The following is a 20938-nucleotide window of genomic DNA, read 5'->3' on the forward strand; positions in this document are numbered from 1 at the left end:
ATTTTAAAAAGATTTTGATAGAAATTGTCAAATTTGGCTTGTTCCATGGGGGTGGTACCAAACTATTAATCCCATTTTGCTGCCTGGACCCTAGATCCAGGCTCGCCACTACCCTACAGCACCCCACTGGGCCTTTCCTTTCATCATCAAAAAGTTCCTCATGCCGTGTCTTGACATGGCACTGCTGCCCTCGTGCTCGCCCTACCCACCCTTTACTTCAAGAAAGAATAAACACCATTCAAAGGACTTAAGTCTTCTTGGATATTTCAACTTTCCTTAGTTGTAACCATTGTCAAAAAGGCTTGGTTCAATGAATGTCTTAGGAAAAATTTAACTGTGCTTTAATTTGGATGAGACTGGGAAAAGGCAGTGTATTAGTTTCGTAAGAGCACACACTTAGCAATGACTTCCGGAAGTAGCCAGAGCTTAGGGAGGGTCCTGCAGCTCGTATGTTTGAGCCCCTGGATCTCCTCTGTGGCCAAACTTTTGTGGTAAGGTCTGCATGACAACTCAGGCAATAATCAGATCAAGTTCATTGCTGTTTCTGCAAATGCCCTTAGAACACCTGGTGGGCGGTCTCTTTGCAACACCTGACTGGAGATTAAATTCCTACTTAATGACAGAAGGTAAAATCTTTCATTTTTTTGAGTAGCACTTAGTGGCTGATTTATCAAAACATGATCTATTGTGATGCTACTCGCCTGCAATTTTGTTTGTGGAATGTACTGAAAGAGGCAAGTACTGCCATCCTATTACAGGTGAATTCTTTATGGCTAAGCTGACCAAGGCGTGGTGGGCAATTTTGAACATGTGAGCAAGTTGCACTGAAAAAAAAAAAAAAATCCCAAACCTGTTTAGCTTCACATCAAAATCAGAACAAGTGTCATATTTGGTCTCCTTCAGTAGACCCTGGATTTTCTCCTAGGGTTAAGTCAACACATTGAAACATTCTCACACTTCAGAGCACGGAAGATGTGATGTACTACTTAGCTAACATCCTAAACGCAAGTTTAAAATATGCTTTTGCAAAACCACGGTTATAGTTTTATTATGGGGATAACCATGACCATGACCAAATATGAGATACAATAAACATTTCACCTCCAAAAGGAGCATCCCTGGAGAGGTGAATATGGTTCAAATATGTATTGGACCCCAAGTCCAGATAAGCTGCCGACTGCCTGACGTTAGGCAAGTCCATATAAAGTTGAAGGTAAAAATCTGTTAAATCCCAGTTCATCCTTACCAGGGCCCTTTCCTCAGAGCTCGGCACAACGGGGAGATTCTACAAAATGTGTACCTAACAAAACACGTCAGCAGCTTGAATGGAGCAAACTGGTCCAGATCCGAGAATTCCAGTAAATAAATGAAGCTGAGCACTTATTGCCAACGATCATGTCACTGGGGCCACAGAAAACTGGAGCGGGGCAGCTGGGGGGTGGGAAGGAGCGTGGAACCAGGGAAGACAGCGGAATGCACGCAGGTTGGATTATTTATGGCGTGCGATGAAGAGACAACTTTCCATATGAGAGGAACGGTCCAGCTCCAGCAGGAAGAGGTCCAGAGAAAGAGAGAGAAACGAAAGGGGTCATGAATAAAAGCGACAGCTAATGAAACAATACAAATCTAAAATGCTGTAACTTTCATAAATAATTTAGGGCCAAAAGAAAAAGAAAAAAACAAAAAAACCCCTCATTTTTCTGGCTCTGGGACAACTTGCCAAGAAGCAAAAGACATGAAGTGAAATGGACGTGCTGCATTTAAGACCAAATTTGCCTCTGTGCCTTCCTAGCTCTAAGGTGGGGAGCTCCTGAAGCCGGATTTATTCATAGAAAGGGAAAGGGACAATTTTCTTTGTTTTTTGCTCACATATCTATTTTTTCAACAAATATTGTACACTGTTCCTTGTCAGGGGCTGGATCCTCTGGGGCTACGTGCTGAGCAAAGACACAGTCCCTGCCCTCAAAAGGCAGGTCCAGTGTGGGAAACAGACAAGCCCACTACTGTGAGGTTCAGGACACTAGGGCGGGCGCTGTGACCAGGGCCAGCAGAGGCCGTGGAGGGCAGCCACGGGGGGGGGGATTCGTGGCCCACAGTGGAACTTGGAACAGAGGTCATCTAGTGAATTTTACCTCCTGTATTGACTAAATAGACACCAAACCTCCATGTGATCCCAATCCCAGTTTATTTAAAAATTAAAATACACTTTTTATGCAAAGATGCAAATGTCTGTGGTTCTCCGTAGAGGTTTTATCCTTGAATTCTGGACGTGAGGCCCACCTGAGCTGTTTTAAGTTACCCTTCTACGGCATCACATACCTCTTCTTGCAAGTCTGCCCAAAGGTATAAAAAATAACAGCCCCCAGTTACTCCGTGGCCCAAGTGTGCCCCACGCTCTATGAATGTGCCCCACGCTCTATGTGAATGGCATCGACCATTCACAACAGATGCTTTGGGGGGTGTGTGTGTGTGTGTCACGGCTCCCATCTTACCGGTGGGAGAACGGGGCCTCGAAAGGTAACTCACGGGCAGTAAGCCTCACAGCACCTCCTTGTACACGTCACTGCCTGTGAGTCACCTACGTAGGCTGGGACGTCTGCGCCCACGGAAGGATTGGCAAGCAAGACCCCCCGGGGAATCAACTTGAGCTGTTCCCGAAGTTCTTTAGCTGAACGATTCCCTTTTATTCTACCTCCCCAGTCGGAGTCCCTTTTCGCAGCATTCCCACTGGAGAAGCGTCGTCGTTAAGGACCAGAAACTCCCTGACCTAGGTGGCACTGGGCTGCTCCTGGAGAAATGCAGGGAGCGTCCTGAGAAGGGGACCCAGGCAGAGCGCTTTGTGAAGAGCCAACTGCATCTCCCCAGCTTTGCTCTTGGCCCATCCTAACCCTCTATTTCTTTCCAGAGGCTACCTGAGCCCTCACTGTCTTGTTCTCACTGCAAGAATATGGGATTAAACATGGGCCACAGGGGAGAGTCCTCGCAACCTTGGGGACTTCGGACTCTCCTTTACGTGCGGGGTGGATGCACTCTGCCCCCCCCACACCTTTGTCTCCAAACGGACCCGCTCCTCTGCCTGAGGACTTCTTGGCCAGTATTTCAGAAATCCTGCTTAGCATCTGAAGACAGAGGGGTCTAAGAAGCACTTCAGAGTTTAAGTCAAGATTCATGGTTTGAACTCAAGTAGTATTCGTGGTAGCGCTCATTTGTTAGTGTCTTCGAGACCACTCTTCCAAAAACAAACTAGATGCTGTGCTGAATGGTAAAGCTGTCCCGTGACTAGCCGAGTTCTAAAAATATTCACACAGTGGAGGTCTGATAGTATCTCTCTGAGACTGGGTGCAGCGTGATCGATTGATGAACCACAGCAGAATCTTTCCGCGATCTCTATCCCTACCTTCTTATTCTCAAATTTATAAAACTATTTGCAAAAAAGCCAAGGATTGAGTTTTCCTTTTTTTGCGCTACTTGAACCAAATTGTACTTATGAACACTTGGTTTTAAAACGAGACATTCAGAAAGATGATTTAAGACCCGCTAGCTCATCAGTTAGAATTTAGGTCTTCCTCCGTTTAGGTAACTTCCTTTAACACAGAAAAATGTTATGACGATGCCCGGGCCCAGCTTCAGGAACAGGGCTGGCCACGTGCACGGCGCTTTCAACCAAAGCCCGGGATCCAAGTGGCTTGAAGTGTTCAGACTCCCGCATTCCGAGAAAACGATTTTGCAGCCAGGATGGCCAGAAACTTCAAATGGCAACATTTCTGATTCGAGGTAATTTCCCAAGAATTTAACAGGCAATCATTTACTCCTGACTTTCAAAGAGGACCCGGGCTTGAAAGGCACAGTTGCATCTAAAATTGATCAGCCAGTGACAGCCCTCTGAAGTTACTGGGGAAGAGGAAAGGCCGCTGAGACACCTGACATCTGGGCTGAACTACCCAGTTCACTCTCCAGGTTGTAAATTTTCTGACTCAAAAGATTTTCTGAAAATAACTTTTTAACAAAAAAGTGGTTTTTCTATTAGCTGAAGTACTAAGAAATGGCTGATGACTTTGACGGGAACACTACAGGTATCAGACTTACAGCATCTAAGCTTCAACGGATGTGCACTTAAGAAAATGAATTAAAAAAAATCAAAGTCCTGAAAACACGGACTTCCAGTTATGACAGATGAGAACCTTATTTAAGGTGCTGCTCTACGGCACATTCAAACAGACTAGAGAATCTGATAAAGGTCAACAATATGCCAGGGCTGAGACAGAAGTGATTTTGTCACCTGGACATTTACCACATTTGTCAACCTACTTAAACAGAAAACATGTGAACAAAAGGACACATACACGCACACAGACAGGAAATAACTCAAACACGTGTTTTTACTAAAAACCGTACTTGAAGAATAGCCTATGATACTCTGCATTTCAATCTGCAAATTTATCTTTTTATTGAATCTGAAATAAAGTCTCAGATACTAACAGGACATAGAATTTTAAAATAAAACTGCATTATGTTAGAAAAATAGGCATCGAGGGCATATGTACATATATGTGTGTGTGTGTGTGTGTGTATATATATATTTATTTATTTATTTATTTATTTATTTTGCGGTACGCGGGCCTCTCACTGCTGTGGCCTCTCCCGTTGCGGAGCGCAGGCTCTGGACGCGCAGGCTCAGCGGCCATGGCTCACTGGCCCAGCCGCTCCGCGGCATGTGGGATCCTCCCGGACCGGGGCACGAACCCGCGTCCCCTGCGTCGGCAGGCGGACTCCCAACCACTGCGCCACCAGGGAAGGCCCGTACATATATATTTCATAATAAAATAAAACTGTACAAAGCTCACTGTGCTCATTAGCGCTGATCCTAACCTGCTTGATTTTTGGTATTAAGCACCACCATGGAACAGAGGAAGCGGAGAGAAAACCTCCCCTTACCCCCCGGCTCCCTGTCTCATTTTCCGGTCTCGCTGGAAGGTTCGATGACCCCCTGGCTGGAGAGCGTGCTGAGAACCGTCCAGAGTTTCAGAGGGTCCTCGCACTTGTGGCGCTCTTCCCAATGCAGGAGCAGCTCTTCCTTCCTTCCCAGCGTCTGTGCACAAAGGACGCAGCGAAAGCCAGGCCGGGGCGGGGAGAGGGCAGCGTCGGGGCCGGGACCCTCGGGGCCCTGGGGGTGTCCTCCGGGCTCACTGGGTCCTGGCTGGGCTCCTTCACGTTTCGCAAGTATCTCCACATCATTCTGATGACGGAGGTAGAGTTGCTTTTTCAGTCTGGGGACTGCACAGAGTTCCCCATCCAAGGGACGGTGCTTAAGCTGCTTTCTTCTCTCAGGATGTTTCCAGAAAGGAGCAGCCTGTTGAACCAGTTCTCCCTGAGCTCCCCTGCTTCCTGGGGAGGGTGAGAGCTCCTCTTGCAACTGGCCCTGGATTTCCTCTCCATGAACGTCAAGCAGGTGGAACTTGATTTCAGCAAAAGACTGGGCAGTGATCTGACAGCGGCCACATCTGATCTGGAATTTGACCTCATCAGCCTGGTTTAGAAGGAGGTCTTCTTCCAGGCTGGACTTGGTCTCCCTGGAAAGGGGGGAAAGAGTCTGTATCAGATCTCATGGAAGAATACAAGCGGAACTTCTCCTTACAGCTCCTGGCCTTCGGGGATCTCAGACACACTCACCGAGGAGGGGCAAGCAGAGAGCGCGTGGGAGGCAGAGGCCACGGTGAAGGCCAAGGTCAGTGCTGCCTGGGGCCTCACACTTCCCACGCCCGCAGGTTCCACTTCGGAAGGAGGCTCCCCCGGGAGCCACCTGTTCTTTGGTTACCATGGCAACAGACGTGAGCACCAGGAGAGCGGCAGGAACTCGCTGGGTCCAGCTGAGGCGACTGTCCCCCCGCCCCCCAGGGCCCTCCTTCTCCCTGATCACCCAGTGCAGTCTGGACACCTTAGCTAAAACTCAGCATGGACTCCGTTCAACAATTAAGAAGTGAGGTTTCTTTGGGGAGGCTGCTATGTACCTTAGGAAAAGGGGCAGAAATGCCTACAGAGACACAGAGAAACCCCCAGAAAGGCCGGGAGGAAACAGGACAGGCGTAACTTATTTTTAATGAATATGACAGACCAAGCTGAAACTGAACAGAAAGGATTTAGAACCATTAGGACAACTGGGAACGGTCAGGGGCCGAGGATCTAAAGTGCTGGAAAATGTTTAAGTTTCACGGTGCTGACGAGCATTCCCTTCAGCGCAACCTCCGCCCCATCACCTAGAGCAAGGTGGACGGGCCAGGGCGTTTCCCTGGTTTACTCACAAATCTCAGACCCGCCTGGCAGGCTTTCAGATTACTCAGCTGGCTCGTTTACGGCGCTGGGAAGCAGCGCTGCACAGACAAGCACACGGGAGACAGTAAACCCGGCCTGACGGGGAAACAGGGCAAGTGCTGCGCCTCAGGCCCGCAGCCGGGGGCTGGTCCGTGCAGCAGAGCCGCGCTGAGGCCCCGCCACCTGCCACGCCGTATTCTGGGCTAAATGGTGCTCTTGGGGTACACATTCTGTGGCCAAGAATTTGGAGAACACTACTTCTCGGAAGCACCAGAACTACAGACACTAAGTTACTCTTTCATATTTCAGATGCAAAATTCATCTCTTGCCCAACTGTCCCCAGCGTCCCTCAAAGGGACCTCTGTGTCCTGGCTCATACAAGGCGGAGTCATCAAAAATCACTAATGATCAGAGACCAGAGAGGAATGCGGCCACTCTTCACAGAACAGGGGGAAGAGGTGGCAGCTCCCTTATGAAATCTTAACCTGGGGGAGGGTCTTCCAAACCCACCTTGCTGCATGTGGAATCTGGCCCTGACCTCAAATCCGAAGCATCCCCACACTCACCTGTCCACCGGTCCCTCCATCCCTCGGGCAGTCTGCTCCCTGGTCCTCAGCAAGTCCCCCGGCTGCAGCTGCGGCTCGCAGGGGGAGGGCTCGGTGCTCACGGCCACCCCGTGCACCTCTTTCAGGTGGCCGAAGTAGACTCTGACGTGGCCGAACACCTTCGCGCAGAATTCGCAGCACACGAGCCTCCTGGGCCGGGAGTCGCCGTGATGCAGCCGCACGTGTGCGCTCAGGCTGCCCGGCCGCACGTAGGCTTTGCGGCAGAGCCGGCAGCTGTAGGGCCGGCTGTCGCTGTGCGTGTTGGCGCGCTCGCGGAGGTGCTGCTTGGGCTGGAAGGCGTGCTCGCACACGTGGCATCCGTGCGAAGGCTTCTTGAGGCCGGAGAACCCATTTCTAAAGGCCAAGCCGGGCTTCGGGGAGGGGCCGTCGTCCTGCCTGCAGCCCAGATGCTTGGGGGCGGCGAGGGAGTGATTGAACGACGCGTGCTCCCGGCTGCCGGGCGCCGGGGGCTGTAACGTGGCCGTGGGCGAGGCCAGGGGAGCCAGGGCCGGCAGGACCAGGACAGGTTTGGGCATGATGCTACGGTATTTTTTCACAGCCCCAGGTTTTTGGTCCCTGGATTCCTGGGGATCGGCTTTGGCTCTTTCTTTGCCATCTTTACACTTATTACTGACACATTTCCTCCTTTTACCCTGAAATGTCAGAAGTTCATCCGGGACCTTCCGTTTTCTTCCTCTTCTCTTGGCTGCCCCGCCGTTCGGTTTTGTTTTGTGGTTGAGGTCGGCTTTGGTGGCCGGACAGTAGGCCCTGTCAAAGGGGCTCTGCCTCGACGCCTGTGGGGCAGGTGCCCTGTCGGCCACCTGCGGGGCCGAACAGAAGCCCTCCGGGATGGACGAGGTCTTATCACTGGCTGCCCTGAGCCCAGGGAGAGAAACATCTGCAACGTTCACAGCTGCTCCGCCTTTGTAAACTTGCGACGCCCTCGTTCTTGAGTAGGGCAGGATGGGCAGTTTACCTCTGGGGATGGAAGGGACCACCTGAACCGCGTTTCCAATAACGCCTGGCGACAAATGGGTCGCGGCCCTGGCAGGGTCGACCTGTTCTCTAAGTTCTCCCCTGGCGACAGCAGGCTTCCTGGAGGGCTTCTTGCCTGCAACGCCTGCTCTCCCTGAACTCTTCGGGAGGCCCCGCTCGGCAGAGGGCTCCTCCGGTGTGGACAGCGCTGGGGCAGTGGGAGGATCCCGACCTCCATGGTCGCTGGTCCCTGGGGGCCCAGGGTCTCCATGGCCACCCCCACTGGTCAGCGAGGCTGGGGCCTGGCCGGGCGCCAGCGCCGGCTTGGGTGGGCTGGGCTTGTGCGGGGCCTCGGGATGCTCAGGCAGGGGAAGGGCCGCTTGGGTTTGGGCGGGAGCTTGGCTACAGCCCCTGTCGGAGGAGCTGAACCCCGGTTTCTTTCTGGCTCCTTTGCTATGTCCTGGGCGTTGGTACCGGGGGATGGGCAGCTTCAGGTTCTTGGGCAGAGGCAGTCTGGGTTTCTGGAGTGGCTGAGCCGAGGCGACGTGTGGCAGAGCGACGAGAGAGAAGGTCCCTTCCTGGCCGGCCACCTGCATCAGCGCGTAATTCTGGGGGGGCAGCCCCAGGGCCTTCGAGCCGAGGGAGGGGCCTGGATGCGCGTGGTCAGAGAGGGAGGGCGCCGGGCCCGGGACCACTCTGGGCGCCAGGACTCGGGGCGCAAGTTTTGGAGCGATGGTTCTAAACTGACTCTTACCCTGCAGACCCTTCCCACCCTGAATCGTTCCAGGAGGGCTGTTTGATTCACCTGCAAGGACAATGCAGCATAAAAAGTCACGCTGGTGTCACATAAGCATCTTACCATTCCCTCTGCCTGGAAGCATCGCTAGACCCAGCCCTGCCCTTGGGGGCAAACCCCGTGTTCCTCAAGACCCAGCCTGAAGGTCAGCTCCTGCCCACCCTCCCAGGACTAATGATTCACCACTTTCCACGTAATTTATCTGTTTATGCGTCTCTACGACTAAACACAGAGCTTCCTGAGAGCTGGGGCTTCCCCCTCCTTGTATTCCACAAGTCCGTCCTCTCCACTGGCCTAATTCCGCCAGGGCGACCCCACCCCTCCCCCCAAGCTCCCGGGCTGCCCACCCTCTGGCATGTTCTGCCTTGTACTCTATTTCTTTCATATAAATGTCTTGCTTTCCCTATTAAGCTCTGTGAGCGTGAAGCCCGCATTGGATCTGCCTTGCTATTTCCCACTGTATCTTTGGTACGAAACAAATGTTTCTTGTATCAAACTTCTTTTTCACTCAATTTCAGGATACACAGTTTGACCCCCTGGCAGCCAATTCGTTCTGCACAGTAGATGAATTCCAGCCTGAATGCTGGCTTGGTGGCTGTTTTCCCGTGTGACTTGTGGATTTCTTCTCATACCTTCCAAACTGTTTATGTGTGCTTTTGCAATTAAATCACCAGTATTAAAAAAGCTGACGTGACACCTTACAAGCATGTTGGAAGAAAAACAAAAAGATACACAGTGATAAGATACAGAGACAACATAAAAAATACATGAATCACACAAAAAGCCCCTTCCAGGACACCAAGAGGAACAACTTTAACTGACAGGCTAACACTTCACATTCCTCAGATTTATTAGGCTGACGGAAGAGCAGTGATTACTGCTCTGAGGAACAATCAAGGAAACAGTTCATGCTTCTCAGGGCTGATTCACCCATTTGATCCCCTGAGGCCTCAAGCTCCTAAGGCCTGGCTGCAGGGGAGCTTCCCATTTCTAAGTACCTCATATTAGTCAAGCTTCACTTCAACGCGTGTTTACCAGGTACCTACACTATTAGACAGTGGATGTGGCAGGCCCGTGAGTCCTCTTCTGAAACCCCTGTGGCCAGATGTATTTTGGAATTTACACTTTCAGATTTTAGGAAAGTAGTAAGATGCTCACGCCAAATGTTACATAACACCCAGCAGAGTCTGCAGAATACCCCTAGTTAAACCTAGTACCACCTCTGTAGTCACACATGAGTATTCACAAGGGGGAAGAACATGAAGGTTTTTAAAGTGTCTTATTTCAGTTCAGGCTTTGCCTCTGAATGAGTTTTGGTACCCAACGTTTGATAACATTTTCTGTTTTCAGAGCCTGTTAGGATTGGGAGTCATAGGAAGAGGACTGAAGAACTATTTCTTTAGGGGCCACCAAGGGTCTAAAGATGAATGGATACAATTTCTGCCTTAGGTAGCTGGCAGTCTGGTAAAGCAGACAAATAAACATTAAAAAAAAAATCAACCTTGATTTTCATGTCTACAGTTAGTGAACCGGCAATTTTAGCAGAAAATTGATGTTTTCAGCAAAAATGACACTCTGCGAGTAAACAAATAAGTAGCACAGTAGGAATAAGGTGGAAATATATACTGACTGGCCAATTTATTTTGGTAGCTTACATTAGAGGAAGAAGGAAGAAGAGTCGTGTTACGGTCTGGGGGAATCAGACAAGAATAATTATGTAATCTGTTGTTTTTCCTTTTTGGCTTTGCTACCATGAAGTTCACGGGTAAACTGACTGGTCGATCACCTCACAACAGTCACCCAAATTGATATGCTACATTTGCTTCATCTTCCTCCATAATTTAATTCATTTTTTACTTCTATTTTCACAGCCTTTAAATTTAAACATCTTTCACGTTAAGCCCCATCTCATCTTTCTGGAAGAAGTACTGACGTAAGTTGTACGTATTGATAAATATACTAAATCAGAACTGGTAAAAGTTTGCAGAGAGCTTAAAATTATTGAAAGCTTTTGGTTGCCTAGGGACAAGGCTTATTAAATAATTCCACTAACAATCACAATGGTCTTTGCATCTACACAACCTATCGGGGATGAGGGAGGGAAAAAAGAAGAAACATTGGGTGATTTCTGTCTAGGCCATACTCCTAAGTGATCAAGCACACAATGTTTATAGCGAGAAGAGCTGGAAGAAAGGCTATGCTGGCCTTAATTAGCCGCAAGTCCTCTTGAAACAGTACGTGACAGTAACGCATCGCAGCACAAGACACGTCACTTGTCTTGCTCAAGTCTGTGCAGTCGGCTCTTCGTCCCCGAGCCAGAGGCCAAGTCCTCGCAGGGGCCTCCAGGGCCTGGCGCCCTCGGCTCCTGGGAGCCCTCTGACCCGCACCGCCTCCAGGCATGCCAACCGCCCCCCCGGGGCTGGTCCTTGCCTGCGCTCTCACCACCCTGACTGCTTCCCTAGGTGACCGCCGGTACCTGCTGCAGCATTCCCTTCAAGTTTTGTTCAAACAGCCTCCTCGTGATGAACTCTTCCCTGAGCGCCTCAGTAACCTGTACCCCATTCTGAGCTCCCTGCCCCGCCTTCCTGTTTTAATTTTCTCCCACACACGTGCTCACGGACTTCATCATGGTCTGCAGCCCCCCCCCCCCACCGCCCCTGGAGTGAATTTCTCGAGGGAGGGGAGTTTATCTGCCTCTTCAGGGCCTGGAACAGGGTTAGGCATGGGCTCAGAAATCTGATCATTATTTGTTTACTTTGTAAGTGGTATTTGTGATAAAGTGACCAGTGGCTGAAAGAAAAAAAAAAAAAACTTAAAAGCAAGCTTGAACAATGCCAAATTACTTTGAAAATTTGCCCACTGCCAGCATAAGGAAATGGGTTTGCACCATGATGTAAAAACAAACAAACAAACGAAAAACCAAACCAAACAACAGCAAAACCTTTTGAGATAAAGGGGAGAGGTGAGGCCAACTGACGAACCACCTGAGGAACTAACAAGAGAGACAGTAAGTGATGCTGTTGGGATGTGAACCCCACAAATAGTGGCAGAAACAAGCAAGCTCTGGAGTAGACGTCGCTTTAAAGAAAACAGACATGCGAGGAGGGAAAAAGACGGGGATTAGAGAGGAGGAACAGCTACAAACAGAAAACTGACTCTCAGAGGCAGAGAATGGTGACGTCAGCACAACGAGGAGCAGAAATGACAAAGAAGAGAAGATGCAGCTGAAGCAACAACCGGTGGTCAAGGTCACGTCAAGGTCCCTGAAGACTTCCACTGGGAAGGGGCTTCCTAGGTTTTATGACCAAGTGTAAGAAAGCAACCTTCTGACAGTTAAGGTTTCCAGCAATGAAACCAACTATCTTTATTGCGCCATTCCAAAGGCGAGGGAGGGAGCTAATTATGATACATGTAAAGTGGATGTGCTTCGGCCTTCCTTGGTGGCCGATGCAGGGGACACGGGTTCGTGCCCCGGTCCGGGAGGATCCCACATGCCGCGGAGCAGCTGGGCCCGTGAGCCATGGCCGCTGAGCCTGCGCGTCCGGAGCCTGTGCTCCGCAACGGGAGAGGCCACAGCAGTGAGAGGCCCGCGTACTGCAAAAAAAAAAAAAGTGGATGTGCTTCAACTGATCTTCAAGAGTTCGTCCATTACAGTGGAAATAAAACCACACACAAAGAGCAATGGCAGTCAAAAGCAAAGGAGGCCGACCATGGTCCGGGAGCACAGGAAGCTCTTTAGGGTGACCAGCTGTCCCGGTAACAGAGAACACTGATCGGCAGGCAGCCTGGTGGCCTGAGCCCACAGGGCCCTGGGAGAGAAGTACGGGGCCCGCCGCACAGAGTCATCCTCAAGTTCCCTGCAATTCAAAGAAGTGGGTGCTGGCGTAGAAGAGCGCATCAACTGGCTTCATGATCACTAACCACAAGCTAGTCACGAGAAATCTGTGGGGTGAAAAGACAAGGCCTTGCACAGTAAACTAACTTGCTCATGCCTGCCCGGATCTGTTGGGGATTACATACAAGGGTGGGGTCTTCACGAAGGTGGTGCTGAGTCCCACCTCCCAGAATCATTAATGATGCAGTGATAGGGAATGAAACGATGCATCAGAAGAAAAGCAAGGCAGGAGAAAGACGGCGAGGCCACAAAAATAGAAGGAAAAAAGAACCCCTAGGAATTACTAAAACGTCCAGCAACAGGGTACTAATACAATACTCATCCAACCATACAACGGAATACTATACCACAGTGGAAAAGAAGAATGAGTTAGACTGATATGGAATACTCTCCGAGATGTGAGGTTTATCGCATGCTATCACTGGGATTTAAAAAAAAAAAAGCAGTGAGAAACACACACAAATCTATTCCTGTATACACACAGAATATCTCTCAAAGGAAACTAAAGAAACTGGTCTTAGTGTGGCCTTCGGGGTGGAGCCACCAGGGGAAGTACAGGTCGGGGTGAGATGAATGTGCATTTCCCACTGAATGCTCTCTGGGCCTGGCACACAGGAGGTACTTACTAATATTTTTTGAATGAATAAAAGGAAAATGAAAGTTTCCCTTTTGGATCCATTTTGCAAAGGGGTATCCGTGGGGATATCTGTGACGGGTAAGTGTGCATCTGTACGTAAATGACTGTGTCCAGATGACACCTTGAGAGCATCTCGGGTTTTTACTTTCCTTGCCTACTTAATGATAAGAATTGCTAATGATAAGGGAAGTAATCGAATCGTCTGACAGGCAGTTTATCAGTACCCCCCAATGTTCAGCCCTGAGAAGCATCAGAGCTTATCCCCGAAGGACAACCGCAGTCCTGAGAACTGTTCCTCCCAACACTGGCTCTTTAAAATAAAACAGGGCAGTCTGCAATAAAGGTGAGTTATTCTATAATAACTACAGGGGTTTTCTTTTTTTTTCTTTTTAAAGAGGTTTGATCAATAGGAGTGTTTAGAGAAACTGCAAATGCCATTAAGTTTTTTAAAACACTGAGATGTCTTAAAACACTGAGATTGTGGGAAGTCTTTCTTGGCCGTGTAGCTGCAACAGTGGTTTATTCCATGACACATTTACAAGGCCTCTCCCAGATGGTGTGATCTAAACCCCGTCACCTGCCACCTACTAACTTACAGATTTCACAGAACTGTGCACTAAATGTTAAGTCGAAATCTCTACTGACATTCATCATTTCTGGAAATCCTGCGGAATTACCCATAACACAGTTAGAGAGACCCACAGGACTCTCAGGCACTAAACATGGACTTTTCTAAACTGAAAACATAAAAGCCTCACTCAGTAAAATTAATTTTTGCACAGTTCTACAATGCAAATACAATGCAAATATGTGGGCTGTTTTTAGTATGTTAAACACATTGAACAGTTATTGTGAAGAGTGACATTTACAGTTGGTGAGAATTTGATCTAACTGTGGATTAAAGGAAAACGAGGAGGTAATGAGTCCTTATTATGGTCTAGAATCTGTGCTGGTCTTTTAATTGAATCCTTATGCAAACTCTGCAAATAAACATTATTGTCCCCTTTTACAGATGAGGCAAAAAGAGGCTTGAGGAAGTTAATTACATGCCAAAATCCACACAACCCAGGTCCGTCCCATTCCAATGCAAAGCAGTGACCTTCCTTCCTCTCCTTCATCCTCCCCTCAAAAGGGGGAAAATTCTTTACAAAATTGCCCTAATTAGCTCCAAAATATAATTTTTATCTCTGGATTTTAAGGAGAAGAAAAAAAATTTGAAATAGCAATGGCTTGTCATATCTCCAAACTTCAATTACCATCAAATGATTCTTTCCAACAGCCCACTTATTAGAGAACTGACGAAAGGGTAATAGTCACCTGAAGGTAAAAGCAGACATTCAAAGCTGAGTTTCCCACTTCCTATCCACAGGGTTCTGACAAACCCAGAAAGGGGGCCAGGTATCTGTCCGGAGAAAGCACCGTGTGCGTCCCCCTCCATCTCATCCAGAGCCCGGGGCTGGTGCGTGTCGGCTGCCCTGCCAGGCAGCGGATGGAAGCCGAGGGCCCAGTGGCACCGCGCGCCCGCATCTGAGCCAGCCCCATCTGACTGTGCCACAACGTGGCCCCGCACACAGTGTTAAGAGACAGGAACACGGGGCAGGCGACTGTCCAAGAGCTGCAAGCAGCTCACTTCCTGATTTCCACCGGCATGAACCAAGGCCTGCAGTGTTGCTTCTGAACAAAGTTCTTCCCACCCGACCCTTGGCTGGTTTGGGCATGGTTGCCCCTCATTCCACCTGTGGGGACCGGAGGGCCCGCGGCTAAGCCAGAGCCGAGAGCAGGTGGAGAAAGGGGGTCCCCCGCTCTTGACGCAGCCCCTGGCTCCAGGCTCAGAGCGAAAGTGTTGCCAAGTCTTGGCCACAAAAGAGCCAAAACTTTTAGGACTTGTTTAGGTTTTAATTTTATTAAACTGAAAAACCCTATGTTCAATTTTATTGGCTGGCATCCCTGTTCTCCCTCCCACTTGGCTTTCCAATAATAAGTTCCAGTTGGGGTTCAAACTGTTTCCCAGGATGGTCTCTGGTTAGAACAAGCATGGTAAAACCCCGGAGAAATCTGAGATGAAAGAAACGTATCAGAACACAAGGGAGCTCAACTTAATTTTGTTGAAAAACCCACAAACGTGTGGAGCCATCGCCCACCCGTTCCCCCGCATGTCCCGGCTCTGCGGCGCCATCTACAGGGCTGTACTGAGTGCTGGCGGGAGAGATGGCACCGTAAAGCGTGCTGGCAACACAGGCACACGGGTGCTTTGTTTCCAAGGACTCGGGATGCCAAGCATCACTCTGGTCCACACATCTACAGCACTCAGCCCGCCTAGAGTCATTCTACTAGGAGCCCAAGTTCAGGAAATCTGACACTGTACAAAGGAAGCAAGCATGTTCCCAAGTTATGTGTCAGGTGCTGTGCAAAATACTTCGCGTGCCTTATGTCCTTTAATCCCCACAACGCGCTGAGTCAGGAATTACTGTTCTGTGCATTTTACAGATGACGATTTTGCAGCCAGCGGGTAACAGGCTGGAACTCAAGCCTTGGCCCGCGTGACTCCAAAGGCTCTTCCCAGGTCTACCTGCTGCCTGGAAGCTATTACGCATGGTGACAGTCACCATCACAGTCTCTAGTGGTAAGATCACGGGTTTGGGGGTTCAGACAGATGTGGGTTCAACTCCTGTCTCTGTCTCGTGGTCTGGGAGAGTCACTCTCTCAGCCTGAATGTTCCCATTTATGAAATGGGCATAATAGTATCTGGTCGCTGTCAGGATTAAATGAAGAAAGTACGCATTAAACGTGCCAGGGTAGTGCTTACCACATATTAGATTCTCGGCAGTTTCCTACCTTCTCTTGCCAAGAAGTACGAAGCTCCTGACATTTATTTTTGGTGGGAGGAAAAAACGCACAAATCTTGACCGTGAATCATACGGCAGCAGCACTGAACCCTTAAAGGGTATTTCTTTTTTGAGAGGTAAATCAAGGAAAGCGGGAAGACATAACTATTACTTGTGAATGATGCTCCCCATAAACCTGTAAAGCACTTCTCTCTGGCCTCTCTCTGACAGCTCACTTATTACATCTGATCCAGCCTATCAGGCTCTCTTTTCCCTGCCCCGCCCCCCAATTTTTGCATCCAGTTGACAAAGTGCTAATCAGATGAACAGTTCTAGTGAATAGGAGTGAACATACGTGCATTGTAAAGAGCTGTTTTCTGGGGACACCCTCCTCTGCTTTTGTTTATATCGAGCATTGATGCTAACTGCTGTTGTTCTCCAGCTTAGCAGGGGACAAAACTCCCCTGGTGGCCCTTCAGGGGATGGGGGTAAGCCCAGGTCTCAGGGGTCCTGGGAGGGACGGGGTCTAGAGTGGGACTAGCGACTCTGGCCACATCTCAAGAGGACGGTGAGAGCAATGGCCACAGGGTTTCTCAATTCGGAAGAGAAAATATGGGGACTCTCAGAGGGTGGGTCAGGGCAACCAGAACTTTGACAGCACTTGTAGATTTCAGTATGCTGCGGTGGTGGTGGGGGATCATTAAGAAGTAAGTTTAAGATAGCTTGTTTATAGAAAGAAAAGTCTAGCATCCAAAGAGCGTCTGTAGCCCATAAAATTGAACAAATTAGACATGTGAATATGTCATGAAGCACGGGGAAACAAGCACTCTTTATGAACAAATTTAAAAGCCAGTTACCTAAAACACTAACGGCAATAAAAGAAAAAAAAATGACACAATGTGGTTTTTGTTAAATTCAAGTAGCTAATTATTCTTTTTGGGTCATATAATTAATGTCCCAAATGAAAATTTAAAAAGCACTACATTTAAAATACATTTTAATAATGCTCAATTTCAGTGAATTTCTCCTTCATTTTAATTAAGCCCCCGTATCAGTCCTCATTTCTGGGAGGAACTATTTTTAATTTCAAGTATTTCTGATGAAAGACAGTTGAAAACTATGATATATTCTCATTTTTAATGCATTGAGAAAGATGAAGTTATTTATCATTTTGGCAAAAAACAAAAACAAAAAAACCCTGTAATGTGAGCAAGATTTTATTCACTATTACACAGCAGTCAACTTGGTATCTTTACCCAAATCTAAGAATGACTGAGTAGCGCCAGAATTTGACTAAGAGCTAATGATCTATTAGGAACGCAAAGCGAGCCAGAGGGATGCTTTGTTAAGCCCATCCTCCCGTTATTCTTTTTGCTGTTAATATTGCTAGGATGGTGAATGTTCAGGTGAGTCACACAGCTGAAACCGAGAAGGCCTTGCTAACTGGACCGCATCAAGGTGAAAGCAGCTAATCACTTCGTTCGACACTCTGACTCCCATAGAACAAATACCTGTGCGCGCTGTCTTTCCAGGAGATGCCGACTTCTTCTGAGTCAGCTGTTTCTCAACAGGACTGGTGAGCCGGGAAACACCTCCTGCAAAAGGGCTTTAGTGAGCTACATAAACGTCTCAGGGCAAGAAGTCTTCCACCACCGAGTTAAAAATGGACCCCTTCTGTTTACACCTTGTATTTCAATATCAGTTGGAACAGTTACATATCTGGGATGATAGCTGGTGAAGAAAACCTTTTCCTTAGTGGGATGAACGGAAAGACAAGGCTTCAACGTCAGAACACGCAGTCAGCTGGAACGACTAAACTAGGACAGTGCAGGAAGCTCTTGCTTTTGGTCAAAATACCATGATTATGAAACTAGAGTGGTAAAGATCACAATGTTTCAACAGCAGGATAGTTAAAAGCAAGGGACTGGAATCACAAAGATATTCTTATTTTTATACCATAATTTCAAAAGTAGATTTGCTGTATATATATAGAACAGACATCTTTAAAGAATGTGCAAACTGCATTTTAAAAAATGAAATAATGGTTCCACTGCTTTATGGTAGAGTTGTACAGATATTTTATCTTCACAACTCACACTGATTTAGGACATTTTTGTTTTTTTCTGGAGGTCTTTCTATACGTCAGCTTTTATGTCAAACAGTTCATGATGTGTAAGTACAAATGTACAGCACCACGTATTTCTTTGTTATGTGGATAATTATTCCCTAAAACTCCTGCTTGCTAAATCTTTACTGTTCCTCATTTCTTCAATCAAGGTACATCTTACCTTAACACAGAGAGACCACCTATGATACTGACACTTGGAAGAAAATAAAGAGAAAGAAAAGGAAGCACCAGGCACTGCAGGCACCAAGGTCCCGGGCTTGTGGTAGTTATTCCCATGGGGCGGACCAGTCTGGACCTCCGTGAGCTAACCCCCATATACTGTACAGATTCTGAGGTACAAAACCACGAAGGCCTCGGAGTGTGAAAGCTGCGGGACCAATCTGGACTCCTTTCCTTTTGAATTCTGCCCGGCTTCTCCTCCGTCAATATCTTTATTGTCCTTTGGATGACAACTACAGACCTGGCTGAAGGAAACATTCACTCTCGTCCACAGGTTAGGAACATGTAAGAGTTAACTCCCCATTTTCTCCAAGGGGATGGAGTGATGACACAGTCCACCTGCGTTCTCTTTTCCTCAAGGCTCTGCACGTACATAGGTATGTGTACTTAGGTAAATACTCCTGGTCCTGGAGTTGGCTTCCTGCCTGATCATCCCTGGATACTCCCGGCATGCCGTGCGTCTTTCCACAGTGCTTACCCCGCCTGGTTCCCCTACTTCCCCCGTGCTTTCCACTCCCACTGCCTGCTGCCTGGTGCTGGAGAAATCCAACTGCTGTGAACACTGGACAACATCATAAATGTCGGGTTTCCAGTCTGAGACTGCAGACTGATTCCATAGTCAGTTTCTTGTCCTAGCAGACTCCCTTCAGTCCCTCACTGGGACCAGCCCAGATTTCTCCCACTGCTCGTCTGAGGCCCCACCCCTCTGCCCCACCCTACCCTTCCCCCATGGCTCTCTCTCTTGTCAGTGATTTTTGGCATTGACCTTGCAATGAACTGAGTATTTGTGCCTTCCCTCCCCACCCCCAAATTCACATATTGAAATGCTAACCTCCAGTGTAATGGTATTAGGAGCTAATCAGGTCACGAGGGTGGAGCCCTCATGAGTGGGATTGGTGCCCTTATAAGAGGGACCCCAGAGACTTCTCTTCCTCTCTCTCTGCTACAGGAGCGTACACTGAGAAGATGGCAGCCTGCCACCCAGAAGAGGGCTCTCACCAGAACCTGACCACGCTGGCGCCTGATCTTGGACTTTCAGCCTCTAAACTTGAGAAATAAATTTCTGTTGTTTGGAAGCCACTGGGTCCATGGTACTTTGTTATAGCAGCTTCAAGTGACTGACACTTCGTGCGGAAGAGAGAGGTCACTGCCCCTGCTTCCTACTTCTAAACTCTCCTCTTTAGTTATACAACACAAATATGGTTACTTTTTCCTGGGGTGGGGGTCAGGAGGGCGAGGCCCTATTGCTCTAAATATACACCATATGCCCCGAGTCCTAAAACACGAAAAGGTAAGAAGATGTGTATCTCAGAATCAGGAAATGGGGTGTCCCCAACACCGTGCTGCACCCACACTTGTCTCCAGGCCCCTCCGCTGCCTCTGGGCTCCTACACCATCAGCGAGCCCTGGCGTTCAGGAGGCCTTCCCGACCATCCCACCTGAAGGCCGTGCTCCGCCCCAGGCGCTCAACTGTTTTCTTTAATTGTCCTTCACAGCACTTATGTTTATAATGAGATTATATCACCTGTCTCCTCCCACTAGAATGTAAGCTCCAAGAAAGCAGGGGCTGGCTTTGTTCACTGCCAGGACCTCGGTCCCTAGTCCCTGTCTGGTACGTGGCCATCATGCAATACGTTATTCACTAAATGAGTGACCTGATAGCTCTCAGCTGTATTGTCTTGCTTTCTCCTGTGCTTTTGCTGGACAAGAAACTATACAAAGAAACCCAACAACCATAAATAATCCTTGGGCTTTCTCTCCTCTTCAAGCTACTGACCTATCTCCTTTCTTTTCTTTGTGAGAAAATTTACCATAGGTAGAGTATATGCTCCCCGTTTCTACTTATTAACTCTATCTTTCCTCATCCTAAACCCTTAAACCCCCTCGTGAAGGACTAAAATGTCCCTCCGTCAAGAGTCAGATTCGGTGCTTAAGCTATGATCTCACTTCATCCTCCACCCGCTCTTGATAGTAACATCTCTGGGCCACGGATGCAGGGACTGAATCTTCCTGGCGAGGTCACAAGCTGGTAGGTGAGAGATGGGTGTGAACCCACTATGGCCCCAAAGCTGCTCTCCTTCCGTTCCAACACACTGAACTTAAGGAAGGGGTTTGGCGATGACTCTGTTTATATTGTCGGTCTCCTCCAGTGGCTGTGAGTGCCACACCATCCATCTCGACTCTGGGAAAATGAAGATCCTTTTGACTAACCTTTTCCAATCAGAGTGTAACCCTCAGGAGAGAGCGCACGCTTCCTTTTCCTAACAGGAGTCTACAGCATGGCTACTGGAGACTTACAGGAAATTTAAGATTTTAAGGAAATTAACACAGAGGGAGTCCCTTCACAGTGCCCTAGTGCTTAAAAGCCAGGCTTCTTCCGTGGTGGCCTTCCTCTTCTTCTTTTTTTAAATTTTTTTAATTGAAATACAGTTCATTTACAATGTTGTGTTAGTTTCAGGTGTACAGCAAAGTGATTCAGTTATATGTATACATGTATATCTATTCTCTTTTAGATTCTTTTCCGTTATAGGTTGTTATAGGTTATTGAG

The 20938-nt window shown here is 48.3% G+C and overlaps 1 protein-coding gene and 1 long non-coding RNA gene across 12 annotated transcripts in view; one reads left to right on the forward strand and one right to left on the reverse strand.

The window, feature by feature from the left end:
• ZNF438 (zinc finger protein 438) overlaps positions 1–20938 on the reverse strand; it is a 197513-nt gene that overhangs the window by 21558 nt on the left and 155017 nt on the right. For 9 of the 10 annotated variants that reach the window (XR_016391846.1, XR_016391843.1, XR_016391842.1 and 6 more), the window contains 3 exons: positions 17554–17637; positions 6876–8694; positions 1301–5570 (listed from right to left, as the gene is read on the reverse strand). Coding sequence is in view for 1 of the 10 variants with exons in the window: in XM_022580655.3 (XP_022436363.3) it covers positions 4952–5570; positions 6876–8694; positions 17554–17637 (2522 nt within the window). In the remaining 9 variants the exon portion in view is untranslated. Of the gene's footprint in view, positions 1–2; positions 5571–6875; positions 8695–17553; positions 17638–20938 lie in introns of those variants that run through there. The other variant, XM_022580655.3, reaches the window with a different exon arrangement.
• Positions 5080–19574, forward strand: LOC149749934 (uncharacterized). Of its 2 annotated transcripts, XR_016391852.1 has the most exons (4): positions 5080–5725; positions 10557–10618; positions 18320–18663; positions 19339–19574. It is a non-coding gene; the product is annotated as an uncharacterized LOC149749934 (long non-coding RNA). The 2 variants fall into 2 exon arrangements; XR_016391851.1 differs by having other exon boundaries at positions 10557–18663.

The sequence above is a fragment of the Delphinapterus leucas genome, chromosome 2, assembly GCF_059928025.1.
Source record: "Delphinapterus leucas isolate spDelLeu-1000000601 "Yukka" chromosome 2, BTC_Dleu_Yukka2, whole genome shotgun sequence".
In the NCBI taxonomy this organism is placed as follows: domain Eukaryota; kingdom Metazoa; phylum Chordata; class Mammalia; order Artiodactyla; family Monodontidae; genus Delphinapterus; species Delphinapterus leucas.